Source organism: Phalaenopsis equestris, unplaced genomic scaffold (genome assembly GCF_001263595.1).
Source record: "Phalaenopsis equestris unplaced genomic scaffold, ASM126359v1 Scaffold206619, whole genome shotgun sequence".
Lineage (NCBI taxonomy): Eukaryota > Viridiplantae > Streptophyta > Magnoliopsida > Asparagales > Orchidaceae > Phalaenopsis > Phalaenopsis equestris.
The window spans coordinates 148,819-169,573 of record NW_018226009.1 but is presented as its reverse complement, the minus strand read 5'-3'; the positions used below and the strand labels follow the sequence as shown (position 1 = coordinate 169,573).

General features: G+C 31.8%; 1 protein-coding gene across 3 annotated transcripts in view; it reads left to right on the top strand.

The window, feature by feature from the left end:
* Positions 1-1,362: 1,362 nt before the first annotated feature.
* Positions 1,363-20,755, top strand: part of LOC110036444 (vesicle transport protein SFT2B) — a 41,354-nt gene continuing 21,961 nt past the window's right edge. For 2 of the 3 annotated variants that reach the window (XM_020740892.1, XM_020740893.1), the window contains exons 1-3: positions 1,364-1,613; positions 3,228-3,281; positions 13,490-13,563. In XM_020740892.1, the coding sequence (XP_020596551.1) occupies positions 1,482-1,613; positions 3,228-3,281; positions 13,490-13,563 (260 nt within the window). In that variant the 5' untranslated portion in view covers positions 1,364-1,481. Of the gene's footprint in view, positions 1,614-3,227; positions 3,282-13,489; positions 13,564-20,755 lie in introns of all 3 variants that reach the window. The other variant, XM_020740891.1, reaches the window with a different exon arrangement.

Here is a 20,755-nt window from a genome sequence, read left to right as displayed (position 1 = left end):
CGAGCCTACCGCTGTGCAAGTTCCCATTATATGCTCTTTGTTAAGAGTGTCTCTTCGATGAGTTTTTCTTTAGTGTTGCTTGCCTTCTTATTGACGACATGATTCCACACTCACCACACTTTTTAGGCTATTGAATCTAAATTTATCATATAGACCATGCCCAGGAAATAAAACATAGGGATCGAGGGAGAGGAAAAGAACGAATGAGTGAGAAAAAATGAGTGACACAAGGACTACCCCTAGCGGATGTGGGGGTGTTCCCTTAGCTTTCGAGCTCATTTTTTATATTGAAAGAAGTTGTTACAAAGGAAGGGGAAAATAATGCCTAAATGGCTAAAATCACAAATGGTCTCGTGTCATTTACATGAAAAAGATCATTCTATTTATAGTTTGTGGGGGGTATTTAGGAAATTACATCATTGCCTCTGCGAGTTATAAGTTATTATGCCCCTGGGAGTTACAATATATTTTGCCCCCAAGGGTTACAAAATATTATGCCTTATGCCCCTGGGAATTACAATATATTTTGCCCCTAAGGGTTACAAAATATTACGCCCTAGTGAGTTACAAAATATTATCTCTAAGAGTTACAATTTATTATTGTCCCTGAGAATTACAATTATTATGCCCCTGAGAGTTATCAATTATTGTTGTTCTTGGGAGTTACCAATTATTATTGTTTTCACTAACACATTTTCAAATAACAAACACTTTTTGTATGTCTGACATCTTTTCGTTGCTAGATCCATCTGACTATGTGGCAAGTCGATCGGCTGGAGAGGCCAATTGAATGAGGCGGTTAGTCGATCGCAGTCACCATCAACATTTTTTTGGATATACAACACTAATGTTGATAAAAAAATAAATATTTTATAAGAAAATTAAAAACTTATATAAAACTTAAGAACTCATTATTAAGATTTAAATTCTCAAAACTGATTGCTCATTCATCGTCACTGTTTGACAATAACGCCATATCTAGGGTTACTAATAATCCAATTTCAGCGTGAGTGAGTCGAAACCGGCTTGTGGCTTTTTATATTTAATTTTGAGCTGAGACTGCTTGAAATTGAATCAAGCTCATTCCGACTCGAAATTAAAATGACATCTCAAATTGAGTTATTTGGATCCGTTTCAACACGAAATTAGTTTCGCCCAACTAAAACATGAAACTATTAGCTCAAATTGAGCTATTTAGATCCATCCCAACTTGAATTAGCTCCAAATTGACTTATAACTCTTTATAATCAAGTTTACTTAACAATTATATATTATACATGTGATTTTTATATATAAAAAATACTACGGCTGTGGAATCAGTCGGGGGATGTCCGTACGTTACTCGAAATCAGCTATACAAAAATTCCATCCAAAATTTCGGCGTAGCTCGACTTGTTTATTTCGAGTGATTAAGCTAAACTGAGAGCCCTTGTCTTACCCGACCCCTCAGTGCTCCCACTCAGATCCAGGCAGGGATCGACATGGAGAAGATGAGCAGAGCATTGGAGAGGGCTAAGATGCTTGTTGGAATGGAGGTGGACGAGGAAGTACCTGCCGAAGCGCCCTCCTTTTTCGATGACTTCAACCGACAGTGCACGCTTACTACCCAGCAGGTCCAATTAACCATGCAATCTTAAACCAATCTATCTATGGCCTTCGAACTCGTGGGCATTCCAAGGACATAGTTGATGTTTATTTGGTTGCTAAATCCTTGGCGTGGGAAATGTCGTTTGTAGCAGTTAGATCTAGGGTTTGGATGATTTTGATTGGGCTCTTTAGGTGTTTTGTTTTCCTTATCTTGCCAGATCTACTCAGTCGAGAAAATGAATTTTAACGGTCGACCTTGCTTAACTTGATTTGATAAATGTGTTTTGCGCGGTAATTTTAATCGCTTTCTGTTTCTTTTTTATCTGTGCATTTTTGGCTGGTGCATGAGTTTGTGTTTAGGTTTTTCTTTTCGATAAAGATGAATTGAGTGTAGAAAAATCGATTGCATTTTCTTATATGAAATATAAGAATACAGACATACATACATATATATATATATGTGTGTGTCATAATTATCAAAACATATGCATGCAAATGGGTATTTTTGTAAAAAAAAATTAATATTAGTGATATTTTTGATGTGTTGTTAAAAATTTTGGTGTTAATTAAACATTAGGATTGAAGTGTTAGATATGTAACTACATAAGAAATGTGTGGCATGCACAAAAAATTCTCTTAAAATTTTGGCCCAATATGTTACCAGTATTCATCAAATTAAAGATTCAATTTGACTATTTTAGTCCTCTTTATCAAGCAAATCTTCATTATCGAATCACAAAAATGTTTTAAAGCTGTTTTTCATCACATTTAATTACCTTTATCACACTTTAAAAAGTTATTGATGTCATCTCAATCAATCATTCCGTGTTTAGGTTGGTTCTGATATGGTTATTATAACTGTCATGGAGAAGTAAAGACATTTTTATTGATTGATTTACGAACAGACGAACATTGGGAGAGCCTCTGTTTGTTATTCCCAAAGTAAATATCAAGGGAATGGAATGAAGCAAGAGACACATGTATAATTGTTGAATATTATCTTTAACTTGTAAATTTTAGAAGAAGTGCTTCTAATTGTGGCTAGACATTCTCCAACTTCAAAGAAGACATGATTCGTTTAGCAAATCTATTCTTACAGAGTTTTTTAAAAGATAATTATACCATTTTCTTTGTGCATGATCAGTGGTCTGGGGAGAAAACATTTACTTACTAAATTTCATGTTGGTGCATAAGATCATATTCTTTTGATGAAATTGTGATCTAGTTGAGAACTCTACTGAGTTGTATGAAAAACTTGCAAATTATTTTCTTTGGAGATAGCATGTGCTGTTTTTTGTGTTTTTAAGGATGTGGCACATCTATATCAGTATTCAAAAGTTTTTGCTTTTTCCTTACTGTTTATTCTCTAACAACTGCCTGCGCAATTAAATGCCATCTTCTCATAGATCAATGCTATTATTTTGCAATACATTAGATGCATTTGATTTTATTGGATCCTTTTTAAGTTAATGGTTGTTTTGATGAACTCATATACATTGCCAAACATTCGGTCCTTTATTACACATTTTTTTGGCTTATTTGTACCGTTCACCTTACCATGCAGCAAACTATCAAGGTGTTAAATGTTTCAATTTCTAATTTAACTAGTCACTGATAAATAATTTTTTTGTAATGTCCAGAGGCTGTATGGGTTTGCGGTTTGCTTAGCTGCTGGTCTAGCATGTACTTTCCTGGTTTGTTCAGGAACTCTATAGTATTTGTCCAACTTATTTCTTTTTATTACTATTAGTATTTGTCATTTCACATCTTTCTATCAAAGCTTTGTTTTAGTTGGGAAAATTATCATTGATAAGTATTTGTAGTTGGCAGGAAGTTTCTACACTTTTTTTAACAACACTACAAGAAGAGGATGCTTGGGTATGATTTGACAACATTTCAACCATTTGTTTTTTGACCTTGCATTTAATAGTAAAATATTGCTTGTAATGGTAAAATAAGGTGTTGTTTGGGATAACTTTTTGTTTCTTATGTTTTATTTTTGTTTGGAAAAAATAAGAAAAACATGTTTGTTTGTTGTTTTTTTATTTCATTTTAAACAAAAGTGTTTTTATTTATCAAAAACACAAAATAGGAAAAAGCTATTTTTTGTATTTTCAAAAAGGCTCCCCTAACCTCGACCCTTGTTCCCCCTTCGACATCGTCTTCGACGCCGATGCCCGATGACTTTGACGTCGAAGTCTATGCCTGCAAACGTTAATGCTTTCTTTGCCTGCAATGCTGCTTATGCCATCACAGTTTAGTTCCCTTGTCGAGAAGCCCAAACTCTTTGTTAATCCTTTTACAGTCCCTGTTTCTTCCTGCGATTGCTTCGAGATCGCCAATGTTGAGCAACCTAATGTCATGAATTCCTATCTCGTGAACAGAGGTAATAGAGAATCTTGACAGTCCGGGATCACTGATGTCGAAGCTGTGAGAAATGAAGCGATGGATGAAGGCAACAAGGTTTGGTGGAGGGAAAATGAGGTGGGAGTTTCAGATGAGGGCAGTGGGGTGACGCTGACGAGAGCGACATGATCGAGGTGGTAGGTTGTGGTCTCACAATCACTGAAGCAGAAGTCCTTGTCTCTGGCGATGAGTTTGATGACGATGAGGAAGTCCTTGGAGCGGCGACAAAGGAAGAGGAGGTTGATGTGCCTAAAAATATACTATTTTTAATATTATATTTTATAATGATATTGCACTTTAAATGTATGTTTTTTTGTGTTTTTAGTCGTAGGTACGTCAATCTGAAGAATTTGGAGTGATTGAAGCAAAATGAATAAAAATGAACCAAAACGGAGCAAACTGAAGCAAATCGGGTCGAACCAGGGCACACCAGAGCCATGGGAGCCGAAATCAGGGACTTAAGTGCATGTGCCCGGCGCCTAAGCACCCGCACCCAAAATGATACTTAGGTGCCACCAGACAAAGAGGAGGGTGCTTAAGCGCCAAAAACGGATTTCAACATATCTTCTAGAATATACATCAGATTTGAACGATTTTTGAAGCGGTGCTTCGTATGCTTCTTTGAGAATTCGTTGGAAATGATAAAAGGGACTTTCTAGAAGAATTTGGGGCGGTTATATGGAGTTTTGAAGAGGCACTTGAGACACTTTTTGTAAGATTCATTGAATATGGACACTTTTGAAGAGACACTTAAGCATCTCTTGGGAAATAAATAAGGCTTGTAAATGTTCTTAAAACTACTCCTGGACTTATGAATCAATTGGAAGAGGAGAAGAAGACTTGGAGAAGAAGAAGAAGGCTTGGGCGTGAGCCCCAAGGGGGGCGACAAGGTGAGAGAGAAAGAGAGTGAAAATTTCTTAGATGAATGAAGTTGACTATCTAAGTAAAGAACATTTCCAAAAATGTTTTAAGAGTAAGTTAATATATGAGATCTAAATGGACTATCATGATGAGTTGAAAATATTGTTTAAAAAAGACTGTATGCATGTTCTGGAGAGGTGCTAAATGGTGGACGTTACTGAAAATAGTAAACTTTTAATTCTATCTGTTGAAAAATCTCATGAACTTAAGATAAATGTACCCCATACAATTTTAAAGCATACCTATTTAGGGAATTCATCTACATCACCAGTCTTTATATCTTCAGATTCAACTCAATCACAAGAACCTGAATTGAATGATGAAATCAGTAAAAGATCTCCTAAAAAAGAGTTATTCAATCACCGAATGACATATTCCACGGTATAAAGGCAAAAAATGAATGAGATTATGACGTTGGGGCAACTAGAGTAAACATTGGATACATCGAGTTATCGATGTTAGACCAAGAGCTTCATGGGAGACAACCCATGGTTATCTTTATTATTAATTTAATGTGATTATTGTTATGTTGGATCGGATAATAGTAAGATGTTGGACTTTTATCTGTGTTTGATGTGTAAGAGTGGATTAGATTAATCTTGTGAGGTAATTCCTTCGTTATGACTAGATCTATATATTATTTATGGTAGTAGCAGGTTGACGAGTCTGTTACGATTTAATTCTCAACCGGAGCTGAGCATTACCTTAAAACATGTAGAGTTTGGACTTGGACCACTCCATGTCAACTCTATTACTTCCTTTATCTGACGTTGTCTTAACTGAGTAAGGTCATGAACTTACTTAGTGAACAACATCTGGATGGACTACACTATTTTTATTTACCAGATTGTGTATACCTTAGACTTAGAGTAACCCTGAAATTGGCAACACATGAGGGAATTCTGGTCCATGGGTGATAACCATATAAAGTTTTATTATACACCCACGTTATTAGTGTAGTTTATTTCGTTAGAAATTGAAAGTAAGGAGGGGAAATGTGAGTAGAAGGGAGATCGAATTAATCTTAGTCGTTATTTGTTTATGAATCTGTGAGACTATGTATTGGAGTTTGTGTGTCTATGTTTGTGAGTTAAATTGAATGAGTCATTGGAGATGTCAAAACTTATCTCAATATTTTAAACTTGTTAGCATCCAACAATTCCCTTATAAAGTTTAACATGTGTTTCTGTTTAATCTTCAGTTTGTACCTGTTTTTCTATTTAAAATTCCTTTATGGTGTTATGTGAAACATTTAGGCTACATTTACTTTCTACTGCAATATCTACCATGTGTTATTTGTTGATATTTTTGTAGGATGTGTTAAAAATTGTAAAAATGATCTTTCCTTGCCACTTATTTTTATACTTCATTATTACGTTTCAAATTTAAACCTTACTTGTTTTCAAAATTACTACAAATAACTTTGTATTTTATTTCTAATGATTATTGTTATGCGGAGTCACCTTAAAGATGTTAGAATTTTAAGTATAGAAATGAAGTAGGAAAACTTAGTTGATATTTTTAGTGAAAAGGGTGAACCTAGAGTTAAGAATATTTAGAGGAGAATTTGGGAAAATAAATAATATCTTTAGTAGGAAGAATTGTATTTTTGAAAAATTAAGGATTCTTAGATTTTCGATTTTTAAGGCTCTTTTAAAAAGTATTTAAAAGAAAACCTTTTCAAGTGAAAGAAAGTAATAAGTTTTAACTTTAGAGGAGGATAGTGAAATTCAAAATTATTTAAGGACTTCTCCAGATAGGGCTGTTAAAACGGCTCGTTGTTCGCGAACAGCTCGTGTTCGTCTCGTTAAAAAGCTCGTGTTTGGCTCGTTCGCTAAGTTAATGAGCCGAACACGAATAACACAAATAAATATTTGTTCATTCGTGTTCGGCTCGTTTTGGCTCGAAATACTAATAATCAATTATATATATATATATATCTATATATATATATATTTGATGCGTAGTATTTTTAAAAAGTTTAATTAACTGCAAGGCTATAAACGAGCCGAACACGAACAAAAACACAAACACACTTTTTGAATAAAAATTAAGCAAATAGAATAAAAATTAGATTCAAATGAAAGTAGAATAAGAACGACTCTTTGTTTTAAATTAGATTCAAATGATGTTTTTAATCTTGCCCCAATCCTTAACATCTTATGACTATGCGATTAAGGTTGTCAAAACGACTCTTTGTTCATGAACGGCTCATGTTCGGCTCGTTAAACAAACGAGCCGAACATGAACACTCCTTTTGAGCTCGAAATATAAATGAGGGCTCTGCTCGTGTTCGGCTCGTTTACACCCCTATCTCCAGATATAGTAATCCTCAACAATAACAACAACAACAACAACAACAAAACCTTAATCCCACTATGTGGGGTCGACTACATGAATCCTTTTTCTCCATTGCGCCCTGTTTAGTGTCATATTTTCATTTAGTTCTAGTAAATTAAGATCATTTTTAATACAATAAGCCCAAGTCTTCCTAGGTCTACCTCTGTCTTTCTTAACACAAGTTGAATTTAAAACATTTACTCTCCTAATCGGATCATCAGATGGTCGATGTTTAATGTGACCAAACCATCTAAGACGACTTTCTCTAATTTTGTCCATCACTGGAGCTACACCAACCTTATCACGAATATATTCATTTCGCATTTTGTCTCTAAGTGTAAAGCCACTCATCCACCTAATCATTCTCGTTTTGGAAACACTTAACTTATTATTATGCTTCTCTTTTAAAGGCCAACATTCAGCGCCATAGAGCATTGCAGGCCTCACCACTGTCTTATAAAACTTTCCTTTCAGTTTAAGCAGTACTTTTCTATCACACAAAAGACTCGAAGCATTCCTCCACTTCAACCAACCAACTTGAATTCTACTATTAACATCCCCATCTATATCGCCATCGCTTTGAACGACCGACCCAAGGTATCTAAATTATTCACACCTTTTAATAATTTGATCACACAAAGTTACACTTTTGTCACTAGAGCTACTATTACTAAAATTACATTCTATGTATTCAGTTTTAGTTCTAATTAAATGAAGGCCTTTAGACTCCAATGTAGACCTTCATAATTCAAGTTTTTCCTGGTCTTTTTCTCTCGTTTTATCTACGAGAAGGATATCATCAACAAAAAACATAGACTAAGGTAAATCTTCCTGTAGATGTCTAATAAGACCATCCATAACTAAAGCAAAAAGATATGGGCTTAAAGCTGATCCTTGATGTAAGGGCTTAAAGCAAAAAGATATGGGCTTAAAGCTGATCCACAGAAATAGGAAAATATTTGGTAAAAATATTTGGTAAATCCTTCTTCAGTTTGAACACAAGTAACAACTATAGTATACATATCTTTAATGACTTGAATATATGTCATATAACAAAGGAAAAGAGCGAAAAAATGGATAAAAAAGATCCTGAAAATAAAAAGAAAATGCAAAAAAAAAATGAGGAGAAGCTTGAGGAGAAATCCTAATAAAAAATTGGTTTCGCTCGAGTCTTTCTAGAGTAAAGAACTTAGAACAATCATAAGCTTGCTTTTTATACTTATATTAGTAAAAAATATTTTTAAGAGAGTTCTTAAGTCTACAAAGTAAAGTTCATAGGATCCAAAATTTGAAAAATCTGTATATATTTCTGAATTAGATAGGAAAACAATTTCCTAAGTTTGATGATAAATATTTTAGACCCTGGGCTAGTCTGATTCTCTAGAAGTTCTTGTAATTTGAACTATCACATTTTTAGAACAAAATTTTAGCAATTTTAAAGGATAACTCATTAACATTAATCTACATAAATTATTTTAAAAATTTAGTATTACTTGAGGACAAGTAATATTTAAATTTGAGAAATTTTGATGTGCCTAAAAATGTACTATTTTTTATGTTATATTTTATAATGATATTGCACTTTAAAGAAATGTTTTCTTGTGTTTTTGGTTGTAGGTACATCAAATTGAAGAATTTAGAGTGATTGGAGAAAAAAACAAAAATATACTAAATGGAGCACACCAGAGCAAATCGGGTCGAATCGGGGCACACCGGAGTCATGGGGGCCGAAACCAGGGACTTAAGTGCATGTGCCCGGCGCCTAAGCACCCAAAATAGCGCTTAGGCACCACCAGACAGAGAGGAGGGCACTTAAGCACCAAAAATGGTTTTCAACATAATTTTTAGAATATACATCGGATTTGGACGATTTTTGAAGCAGTGCTTCGTGTGTCTTTTGGGGAATTCATTAGAAATGATAAAAGTGACTCTGTAGAAGAATTTGGGATGATTATATGGAGTTTTGAAGAGACACTTGAGACACCTTTTGGAAGATTCATTAAATATGAACACTTTTGAAGAGACATTTAAGTATCTCTTAGGAAATTATAAATAAGGCTTGGAAATGTTTTTAAAATAACTCCTGAACACTTGAATCAATTGAAAGAGGAGAAGACTTGGAGAAGAAGAAGAAGGCTTGGGCGTGAGCCCGAAGGGGGGTGACAAGGTGAGAGAGAAAGAGAGAGAGTGAGAATTTCTTCTTTTCTTTTCACTGACTGTGAGGAGATTGTTTTTTCTATATAAGGATAGTTTGATTGCCATCAAAGATAAATATTTTTATTGCATTTTGATTTAAATCTAGTACTTTGTTTGCATGGTTTTAAAGTCTTGTTCAATGAAAAAGTTCTTGTTTCTCCATGTGTAGTGAGTAGTTTTCTTTACTTTTCCCTCTTACAATAAATTAATATGGTTGTGTAGGATATAGAATTGAGTAAAGTGAGAATATATTGTGATTATTTTACTTTGTTCTTCATTTACATGTAAATTTGATCAACTTGCATGTTAAAATTTGTTGTGAGAACATGTAAGATCTGTGATGGTGTTGTCTCAATCAACTAAATGGTAGAATCACATGAGATTGTATAGATGAGAATGTAGTCCATATGGTTGAGTGCAAATAAATAGGGAGATAATTTAATAGATGTAGAATTAGAGGACTTTAGAGTGAAAAACTAAAACCCCTTAATTTGGTCTATTATTTTAGGTTTTGATGCGAGATGTTAGCCTCCAGGTGAAGGGATAAGAGGAAACTCTAGAGTGAGAACTAATATTTTTCCTGCTTAGCCCGTCTACAGAACTATTTAAATTTTAGATTAACTAATGTTCTTTATAGCATCTCTAGTAAGGGTAAAAAATATAATTGCTCCCATTTGTCATAATCTCTCTCACTATTTATTTCTCACTATACTATTTATTTTACTTTTACACATGTCACTAATTTCATTGCATGAGTAAGAGTACTTTTAATATATTAAACTCTACTTTTTGATTTTGACTAAGTATTTTAGTTTAAAAGTAGAAGTAGAATTGTAGTAATAATTGTAGAATATAATCAAAACCAACCCTCTATCAACCTTCAAAGCTAGAACGTGTTATTCTAGAATAGAACTTCTGTTGAAAGCTGTCGTGATTAACATCGATCTCCGTGGGATCGATATTCGGAGCTTAATTAGAAAGATCTATATTACTTGATAACGATACGTATACTTGCGTAGAATCCCTTCTATTTAAAAATATAATTGACATCTTACTTTGCTTCAGATCAAGTTTGGGATCAAGTTTTTGGCGCCGTTGTTGGGGATTAAAATTTTTAAGTAGTGGTGTCAACTTCATAAATTCTTATATATAAAAAATATTGGGATCAGAGGTGAAGGGAGTAATTATATATTTTTTCATATTTTGTTTTCCAAAAAACTGAAAAGATGCCTGAGGAGTGGAGAAAGATTATTTTGGTCCCCATTTTTAAGAGTAAAGAGGATACATAAGAGTGTGCAAATTATAGAGGAATTAAGTTGTTGTGTCATACTTTAAAATTATGGGAGAGGGTAATTGAACATAGGTTAAGTTGTATTGCAAAGATTTCTCATAATCAATTTGGATTTATGCCGGGCAGGTCTACTATAGATGCTATACATTTATTGAGAGGTTTGATGGAGAAGTTCAGAGATAGTAAGAAAGATCTGCATTTGATTTTTATTGATTTAGAAAAAGCTTATGATAAGGTTCTAAGAGATACCCTTTGTAGGGTTCTTGAGAAGAAATGAGTTGATTTGACTTATTTTCAAGTAATTAAAGATATGTATACTAGAGCTATTACATGTGTTCGAATTGAAGGAGGATTGGCCAAATATTTTTCTATTTCTGTTGGATTACATTAGGGATTGGTTTTAATCACATATCTTTTTGCTTTAGTTATGTATAATCTTATTGGATATTTACAGGAGGATGTACCTTGGTATATGCTTTTTGTTTGCTGAAGAAATCTTTCTCGTGGATTAGATGAGAGAAAAAGCCTAGGAAATGCTTGATTTATGGAAGTCTACATTGGAGTCTAAAGACCTTCATTTGAGTAGAACTAAAACTGAATACAGGGAATGCAATTTTAGTAGTAGTAGTTCTAGTGACAAAAGTGTAACTTTGTGTGATCAAATTATTAAAAGGTGTGAATGATTTTGGTATCTCTGATCTGTTGTTCAAAGAGATGGAGATATAGATGGAGATGTTAATAGTAGAATTCAAGTTGGTTGGTTGAAGTGAAGGAATGCTTCGGGCCTTTTGTGTGATAGAAAAGTACCCCTTAAACTGAAAGGAAAATTTTATAAGATAGTGGTGAGACCTGCAATGCTCTATGGCGTTGAATGTTGGCCTTTAAAAGAGAAGCATAACACTAAGTTAAGTGCTCCCGAGATGAGAATGATTAGGTGGATAAGTGGCTTTACACTTAGAGACGAAATGCGAAATGGATATATCTATGATAGGGTTGGTGTAGCTCCAGTGACAGACAAAATTAGAGAGAGTCGTTTTAGATGGTTTGGTCACATTAAACGTCGACCATCTGATGATCCAATTAGGAGAGTAGATGTTGTATATTCGACTTATGTTAAGAAAGACAGAGGTAGACCTAGGAAGACTTTGACTTATTGTATTAACAAAAAAGATCTTAATTTATTAGAACTAAATGAAAATATGACACTAAATGGGACGCAATGGAGAAAATAAATTCATGTAGCTGACCCTATGTACTGGGATTAAAGCTTTGTTGTTGTTGTTTGTTTGTTTTTTTGTTTGTTTTTAAAAATAGAAAAATCATGAGTGTTACCAAGCATGTTATTTTATGCAAAAAAAAAAAAAACAAAAAATAGAAAGTGGTCCCAAATAGCTCCTAAGACATTAATTTTCAATATGTTTAAAGAGTACTTAATGAATTGGAATTTGTTACGCTATCTCATGAATTGGTTTTGTTTTGATACACTGTTTTTTATTTGTAACCAAACTTAAAAGTTTGATTGGAAAAGAATTCTGCTCATCTAAATTTATTTCATAGAATTATTTTTCTTAGAATTTTTGTTTATCTATTTTCTGTTTATTTATTTATATTGTTTTGTTGTTAGAAATGGAAATGACATGTTGCAATTTGAATACCTTATCATATTTTGTGTCATTTTGTTTCCTTTCGTTACAACGTAACATCATAAGATACAATTCAATGGGTTGTGCACACAATGTGACTTGTTAAGAGATACCTTTCAATGGGCGGTGACACAATTTGTTACTTGTTTAGACATACATTTCAATGACCGTTTTCTTTGTCAGGGGTTGGTATCATTAGTTGACCTGTAAAAATTTAATTTTCTTTTAATGTTTAATATTTCCTTAACCACATATTTTTCATAAGTTTTTTTTTAAACACATGCAAGTAAGTTACGCCTCATGTGACCAATGCATACACTAGAAGTCGAACACACATTCCAGTCAGGTCAAAGATGAATCAACAATATCTATTCTTTTTCCCTTGGTCCCACCATCATCTACTACACCAGTTGTTCATACATTTCTGCCAAAACTTATATCTCATCAGTTTCACTTCAAAAAATAAACAAGCGAGTTTAATATCTACAAATAAATTATTTAATTTTCACCACTGTAAATATGTATGAAACTGTTTTTTTCCAACAATCTTTTATTTTAAATCACAGCGAGGATAGAGACTTTGCTATTGATCTCTCTTTAAGAGTGCAACTCTGGTACTTCTTGTTCATTCTAAGTTTATTTTTTAATATTCCTCTATTACATAGATGAGAAGCTGCAACATATTCCCAACTATATACTTATGTATCTTTTTTCATGTATGTTGATATCATTCCATTTTCCTTGAAATCCTTGAAGTTAAAAGTAATGAATTCATCAGTTGAATGCTATTGTGTATTGGCAGATTGCTCCTTTTTGTCTGCAATATGTGCAACTCAATTAAGGCATATCTCAAAAAGATTATTTTTGAGACTTCTAAGTTGATTCGATATTGTTTACTTTTTGTCCCTTAGTGCATCCTTGGGGACTCAAAACTGAGAATAGATGAAAGAAAATTAAATATTCTTTTGAAAATATTTGTCATCATCATCTCTGATCATATCTTAACCATTTATGGTTTTACCAATATTTTGAACTGTTTAGATTGATATTTATTTTATTTGATGTGAAATTGATGTTTCTGCTATTTCAATTTTTTGTTTGGCAGTCAATACTTGTTTTCTTCAACCCTATCAAATTTGGAATAACATTTACTTTCGGCAATTTGCTTGCACTCGGGAGGTTTGTTTCCATTTCTCTGTATTTTTTATAACATGCATTGTATCAAGTTAATTTCTTGATCACGTTGAATGGATTCTCTTGGAGTATGGAAGTTTTATATTAAGTAGCATTATCCAATTTAAATGTTTAATGCCAAATCAAATTTTCTGATATTTAAAAAAATGCTAGTCTGATTGTTCTGCTAAGTTTATAATCTCTTTGTTTGCTATTTTAAGGCTTAATCGTTGGTTGAAATACTTATGGTGAATCATGCATATGATAAGAAACATTTTATTGTTATTGAATTAAGGCTATTTGGTTGCGTGTCTTAAGATTGAATTGCAAAGAAATATATTGTATTTTATTTTTTTTAGCTCATTACCGCCTATTTACTAGTCAAAGCAGGAGATGGAGTCAAAGTGGAAATGAGAAGGGTAGAGCTGGAACAAAGTGAGAGGGCGTGTCTCAGATTTTGGAGGGATGGGTGGGGTCGAATAAAGATGGATGGAGTCAAAGTGGGAGTGCGAGTAAGAGACGGAGAATGAATGTTGAGCCATGGATGGAGTGAGCAGGAAACTTTGAGGATTTTTATTAGTTGGTGGAATTCAAGTGCAAATTGGAGTTGTAGCAAGACCAAGGGTGAGAGGTGAGATAATATTGAATTCATCTAGCAGAGACATAGAAGTGCACTGATGATGACAAAAATGGCTGGCAAAGGTGTGATGATTGGTGATGGGGGTTATTAGATTGCGAAACGGCGCATAAACAAAGTAGAATTGGCCAAAGTGGGGGAGTGCTTAAGAGATGGAGCGTTAGTATTGAGCTAAAGACGAAGCATGAGCAAGCACATTTGAGGATTGCTAGCACTCGGTGGAGTTTGAGTGCAAATCGAAGATGGAATCAGATGGAGGGTGAGGGGTGAGATATTATTGAATTCATCTAGTAGTGGCATAAAAGTGTGATGTTAATGACAAAAAGGGCGAATGATGGTGCGGTGATGCTCGTACGTGAAATGATTAGGCAATGGTTCATAAGTTATGTTAAACGGGCTAGGGTAGTAGTGCGATAAGGAGATGAAGCATGTGTATTTAACCAAAGTTATAGCGTGAGTCATAGATGCAGCTAGACTTGAGTTCATATGACAGAGGTCTAGAAGCGCGGTGATAATAACAAAGGTCTATAGACCGATTGTTGGTTGCGGTGGGTGAGCAGATCAGACAATCACATAAATTGAGGTTTTGAAAATTGGACTAGACATGGAATCAAAAGAAGCGGCTCACGATTTAATGAGTAACTAACCGTTGAATGGGATAATATAATAAATATTAAAATTATTTAAATATGAATCAAAATGGCACACTAATGATATGAATATATGCAAGAATTTGACAAAAATAAATAGAATTGTATTATGAAACATAAAAAATACCCAAAAAAATCGATACAATAATTTAAAAACTAAACACTCAGTATAAACTACTAACCTCACTTTTAGTAGTCATAACAAAATTCAAATGTTTCTTAGAAATATTTTATTTTCTTTCTATAAGATTTGTTGCTTTAAAAATGAAATGCGGGTGAGAGAAAATTATTATCAACTAAAAAATATACAAATAAATAATACAAGTTGAAGTGAAATATTATTTGACAGCAAAGAGCATAAATAGAGTTAAGTTGCAGTATCACAATTCAACATAAAAGTGCTCATAAAGCAAACATTCATGAACAGTGCTAAGCATATTTAAAATTCATCTCTTAAATTTGCATCATCATAAAATGCATTTTTAAACCTCAAATGATTCGAAATCATTACTTTTAAATAATTTATTTTCATATATAGCATTTCTATAATTATCTTAATCTACAAACTAATATATTAAATAAATTATTATTTTACCCATGATTGTTAAAGACAGATTGGATCAACTGGTTCAATTGTGAACTGATCATATGACTAGTTCGATTAGACTGAAAAATCATCCCCCCATCTAACTGGTGGGAACTGGTTAGTCACCAGTTTGATCTGCAAACTTGTTTCAGTTTAGTAGAATCGCCTGGTTCAACTTATGGGCTTTTAATCATTATTAATTATTGTACGAAATCTTATAGTTTATTTTGTATATTATTAAATTTATAGAAATCATTAATTTAAAATACCTTACATCATTAACTCCTTACTTCCAACAAACCATATTGCATATTCCCATTTTTCTTATCAAAATTTGTAAAGCTGCGAGCTGCAAATGCTGTGTGAATGCCGACGAGGTTGAGTCTATGTTGGCGAGGCTGCATTTTTTTGAATTGTTAGGTTTAATTCTTAAAATTTGATAATTTATTCCCATTAAGTTCTTGTTTTTTTTCTATATTATGTGTTCTTAAAGCTTTAGCTTGATAATTTGTTTTCCTTTCTTTCTTTATTATGTATTTGACATTCTGCTTTCCTTTCTTAAAGCTTTAGCTTAATAATTTATTTTCCTTTATTTGGTTAAAGCTTCTCAAGGGCTATTCGGGGTCACTTTTGTTTTGTATTTTATTTTTTATTTTGATTTTTTAATTTAAATTAAAATATGTTTAAATTGTGTGTGACTGCCGACGAGGTTGAGTCTGTACTGGCGAGGCTACATTTTTTTGAATTGTTAGGTTTAATTCTTAAAATTTGATAATTTATTCCCGTTAAGTTCTTGTTTTTTTCTATATTATATTTTCTTAAAGCTTTAGCTTCATAATTTGTTTTCCTTTCTTTCTTTATTATGTATTTGACATTCTGTTTTCCTTTCTTACAGCTTTAGGTTAATACTTTGTTTTCCTTTATTAGGCTAAAGCTTCTTAGGGGCAATTCAGGATCACTTTTGCTTTGTATTTTATTTTTTATTTTTATTTTTTAATTTAAATTAAAATATGTTTAATTGAGGTAGTTATTTTTAAAAGCATTCAAAATATCTTTAAGGTATTTAGAGTGTTTTTTAAAAAGAAGTTGATTTATTTTTAAAAATAAAAATAAATATAGAAAAATTATACCAACAAAAATGTTAAAAAAAGGAAACAAAAGTAACGACAAATAGAACCTTAATAATCTATTTGTTTTTGATGTTTCTTCTAATGTATTTTTTGTGGGATGGGTAGCTTATTGCACTTACAAGAATGATTTAGTTTTCTATTTTGGATTTTATTGAAATTTTACCACTCCAATCATAACAAAGTACTTAAGGTATACGGATTGAAGTTTTTTACTATTGGATCTGTTTCTCTATGACTTTTGGATTGTAATCCATGTGTATTAATCATGTAAGATCACAAAACCTTTATTTTTTTCCTATTTTATTGATTTATTTCTATTTTGTAATGCCACGTGAAGAAGCGCGTTCGCGCGCACCCACCCACACACCTTTCTTGTATAAAGAAAATAGATTCTCGAGAATTTTTTCATTATTCTATTTTCTACATGTCAGAAAAAAATTAAGTGTTCCTTGCAGCCTTTGTTCATATTCTTTAAGATTAGGGTTTCCACTTCCAACTTTATCCTTGTTGAATTCACTTTCTATTACTACGTGTTGATTATTTAAGTTTCCTTTAAAGAAGTCAACTATGACTAATGGTGAAAATTTGACTTAATGTGAACTCCATTTCAAACATTTTTTCCTTTCAATGAGAAAAATTATTTTAAATAGTCTCAAATTATGAAGACCTTTTCTAACGGGAATGAAAAATATTCATCATTCTGGATCTATCTTTGGAGCTCAAAGTTCCAAAGTTTATATTTTAGAGAGAAACTAGTTTCATGATTATGACAATCACAGAATACCATGCTACCATAGATTAATGAGCCTTCTGCTCCTCTCTGCCGCGAAAGAGATTTGTGATACAATTAAACAAATCCATTTAAAAGTTGAATAATTTTGCACTCATCTTCAAAATCAAGGCAAAGCTCATCACTACCAAATAAAATAACCTTTCTGTTATTGAAGATTTTAACTCCATGAACGTTGATTAGTTAGAGTTCGGTTACTATCAATATGTCAAGATGTCTAGTTGTGAGGATGGGTGATCCTTAAAAAAATTGCTGTGCGAGAGAGAATTTTGAAACTTTGACAAGACTCAATAATAAATTTGAATCTAGTTCTTAATCTCTCTTTAATTGAAGTATTCTCTCTCATACTAGTTGAAGAAGGAAGAATGGTAATGATCAATGGTCTAACTTATAGGATATCTGCCATAACAATTTTTGACTCACAAGATAAGAGTCTTTCTGTATGAAAAATGATCTTAATTTATTAGAATTAAATGATAGAATTAAATGAAAATATTAAATGAAAATAAGACACTCAATAGGACATAATGGAGAAAAAAGATTCATGTAGCCGACCCCACTTAGTGTGATAAAGGTTTGTTGTTGTTGTTGTTGTTGTTATAAGATAAGAAACTTTCTGTCACAGAATCCTCTCCAAAAGGACAAATTTTCTTTCAAAGATAATTTCTAGTGCAACAATTGAAAAAAAAGAAGGCACACCAAAAGCAAATGCTGAAAAATTCACGGAAAGCCTCAAGTTTATGAAGTAAATGCTAAAATAAAAAACTGGGCAAGCCTGTCAAGTGGAACTAGAATGACTCAGTTCAGAAGAAATTGATAAATTAAGAAATGTTTTAAATCTCTTAAAAAGTCAATAATATCTTGCCCTCTTGCTCAAAATGATATAATTTTTAATTATTATCAGAATATTTAATTCTTGTGAGATTAAGGCTTGTTGTTGTTGTTGTTTCCCTCTTTGAATCCTATATTCAAGGGCCATTGACTACATTACAAATTTTGCTAATATCTTTCAAACTTACTAATTTCGTTCTGATAATAAGAAAATAAAAGTTGCAGTTGGATCTTTAACAATTGTTGCAGGACAGAGAGATTTTTAATTTTTTTTTCAACTTAACTCTTAATAATTTATTAAATATTTCACATTTTATAAATAACCATTTATGTATTGAAATATTTATCAATGACCACAATTATAAAGTAATTTTTTTTTAGGATCTCAGTACGAGAAAGACGATTTGGGCATGCTTAGGGCTGTAATCGAGTTGAGTAGAGTCAAGGATATCGTGGTTTTAACTTGGCTTGGTCAAATTATAAGTTGTCCCTGTCTAGCTCAAGCTTAAGACGGGCTTTCTCATAAATGTTTATACTTAAATCATTTAAAATTCTTAATAATCATACTTCATTTGTATTTGTCTCGTTTGTATCAATTGAAAAATTAAAAATTTGGATGAGTATTTACTTTTTTAGATAAATTTAAAATTTTGATTTGTACTTGATTTTTATATAAAACTAATAAAAATGTTAAAATATGGAATGAGTATATGATTTTTTATATTAAACTATTAACAAATTTTATGAATCTAAATAAATAAGCAATTGAATATATTTTAAATTATCATATAAATAAAATAATATTAAAGTTTTTTTGCAATCAAATAATATAAATAAGTAATAACAAATTAGGTTTTTGAAATAAAAAAATGATTTAAATTTATGTGCATAATAATAATAATAAATTATAACATGTTATTATTAAATAATTTCTACTTATCAAATTTTATTAAAATTATCTATCGATTAAGTATATAGTATTTTATTTGTTGAACAACAAATAAGTTTGTCCACAAAGATTAATCAACGAGCTGGACTATGTTCAAATTTGATTCATATAAGCTCTGAGTTCTTAAAAGATGTTCAAACTTATTTATTTACTAATTCGAAGAAGCATGATCAAGTATTAATCAAGTCGAGGTTGAGTTCATCAAGTGTATCGGTTCATTTACAATCATAGAAAAGACAGTGAAAAAGATGAGTTATATCTTCTTGAGTATATGTATCAACTATTATACTCCATTTTTCACACCGGCTTTTCTTTTGCTACATATGATTCATTTCCCGCAAACCTTCCTAAGGAGTTGATTCAATAGCAAACGATATGCCGATCAGAAACTATTAAACATCATTTTGATACATCATTATTGAGTAGGATATTTTTTTTAAATTTTTACTGTATATTTTCTTCTCATTTCATAAATACAAACATTGAAGACTTATACTGCAAAGTTGCAAAATTATTGGACATCATTGTGTTTACTTTTGTGAAAGTTATTTCTAGATGGTTTGTACTTTTTAATTAATTGATTTTGATATCTGTGGTCTATCTAAAATCTCTAACATCTTTGGAGCCATTGATTTTATCATGTTTATTGATGAGTGCACTCCAATGATATTGATATATTTAATTAAACAAAAATCTAGTATTAGCACTACTCCATGTATTACTATAGTGATAAAGAATCAATTTTACTTTAATATCAAAATTTTTCTGATTGATATTGCTCATTATTAATTTAATCTCCCATTAACATCATTCATTCAAAGAGAGGGTATTATCCATCAATCTTTTGCCTTGACACTCCCAAACAAATGGAGTGATAGGAAGGAAAAATCGTATCTTTTGGCAAATATCAAAATAATATTGCGGAGAAATAGTTTTAACAGCTACATATTTAATCAACACAATACATTTTAAAATAATTAATTCCAAAAATTTATTAAATTATTTTATCGAATTCTTTCCTATAAATAATTACTAAAAAATCTATACTAAAATTTTTGGATGAATTGCTTATCTTTATATCCATGAACAACATATAAAAAATTTTGATTCAAGAACTCTCAAGTGCGTATTTAAATTTCTACTACACTAAAAAGATACAAGTGCTACCATTCATTCACACAAATATTTCGCTTCAATGAATGTTATCTTTGATGAAACTCATAACTTCATTTAAACTTCTCTTCCTATGGAGAAGTCCCAACATATAATGAATTTGATGATATTTTTTATTTTAATATTTCAGTAACATAAAATCCTATAAATGCAAGTCTTGTACCAACTGTACTCTGATCTATATCAGAAGGAACGGAGATCTCTAACAAATCCAAGCTCAAGACTATTACCAATTGATGCTACTGAACCTACTACATTCATTTAGATCCTATTTCTCATTAAATTTTATTTCATAATTTTTTATCTATTTTAAAGCCTTTCTAGCAAATATTAACACCAATCATATTTCCATTCTACAAACTCTATATGAGGCACTTGGAAATAAAAATTAGAAGAAGTCACAAGAAAAGAGATGAATACAACAACAACAACAACAACAACAACAACAACAA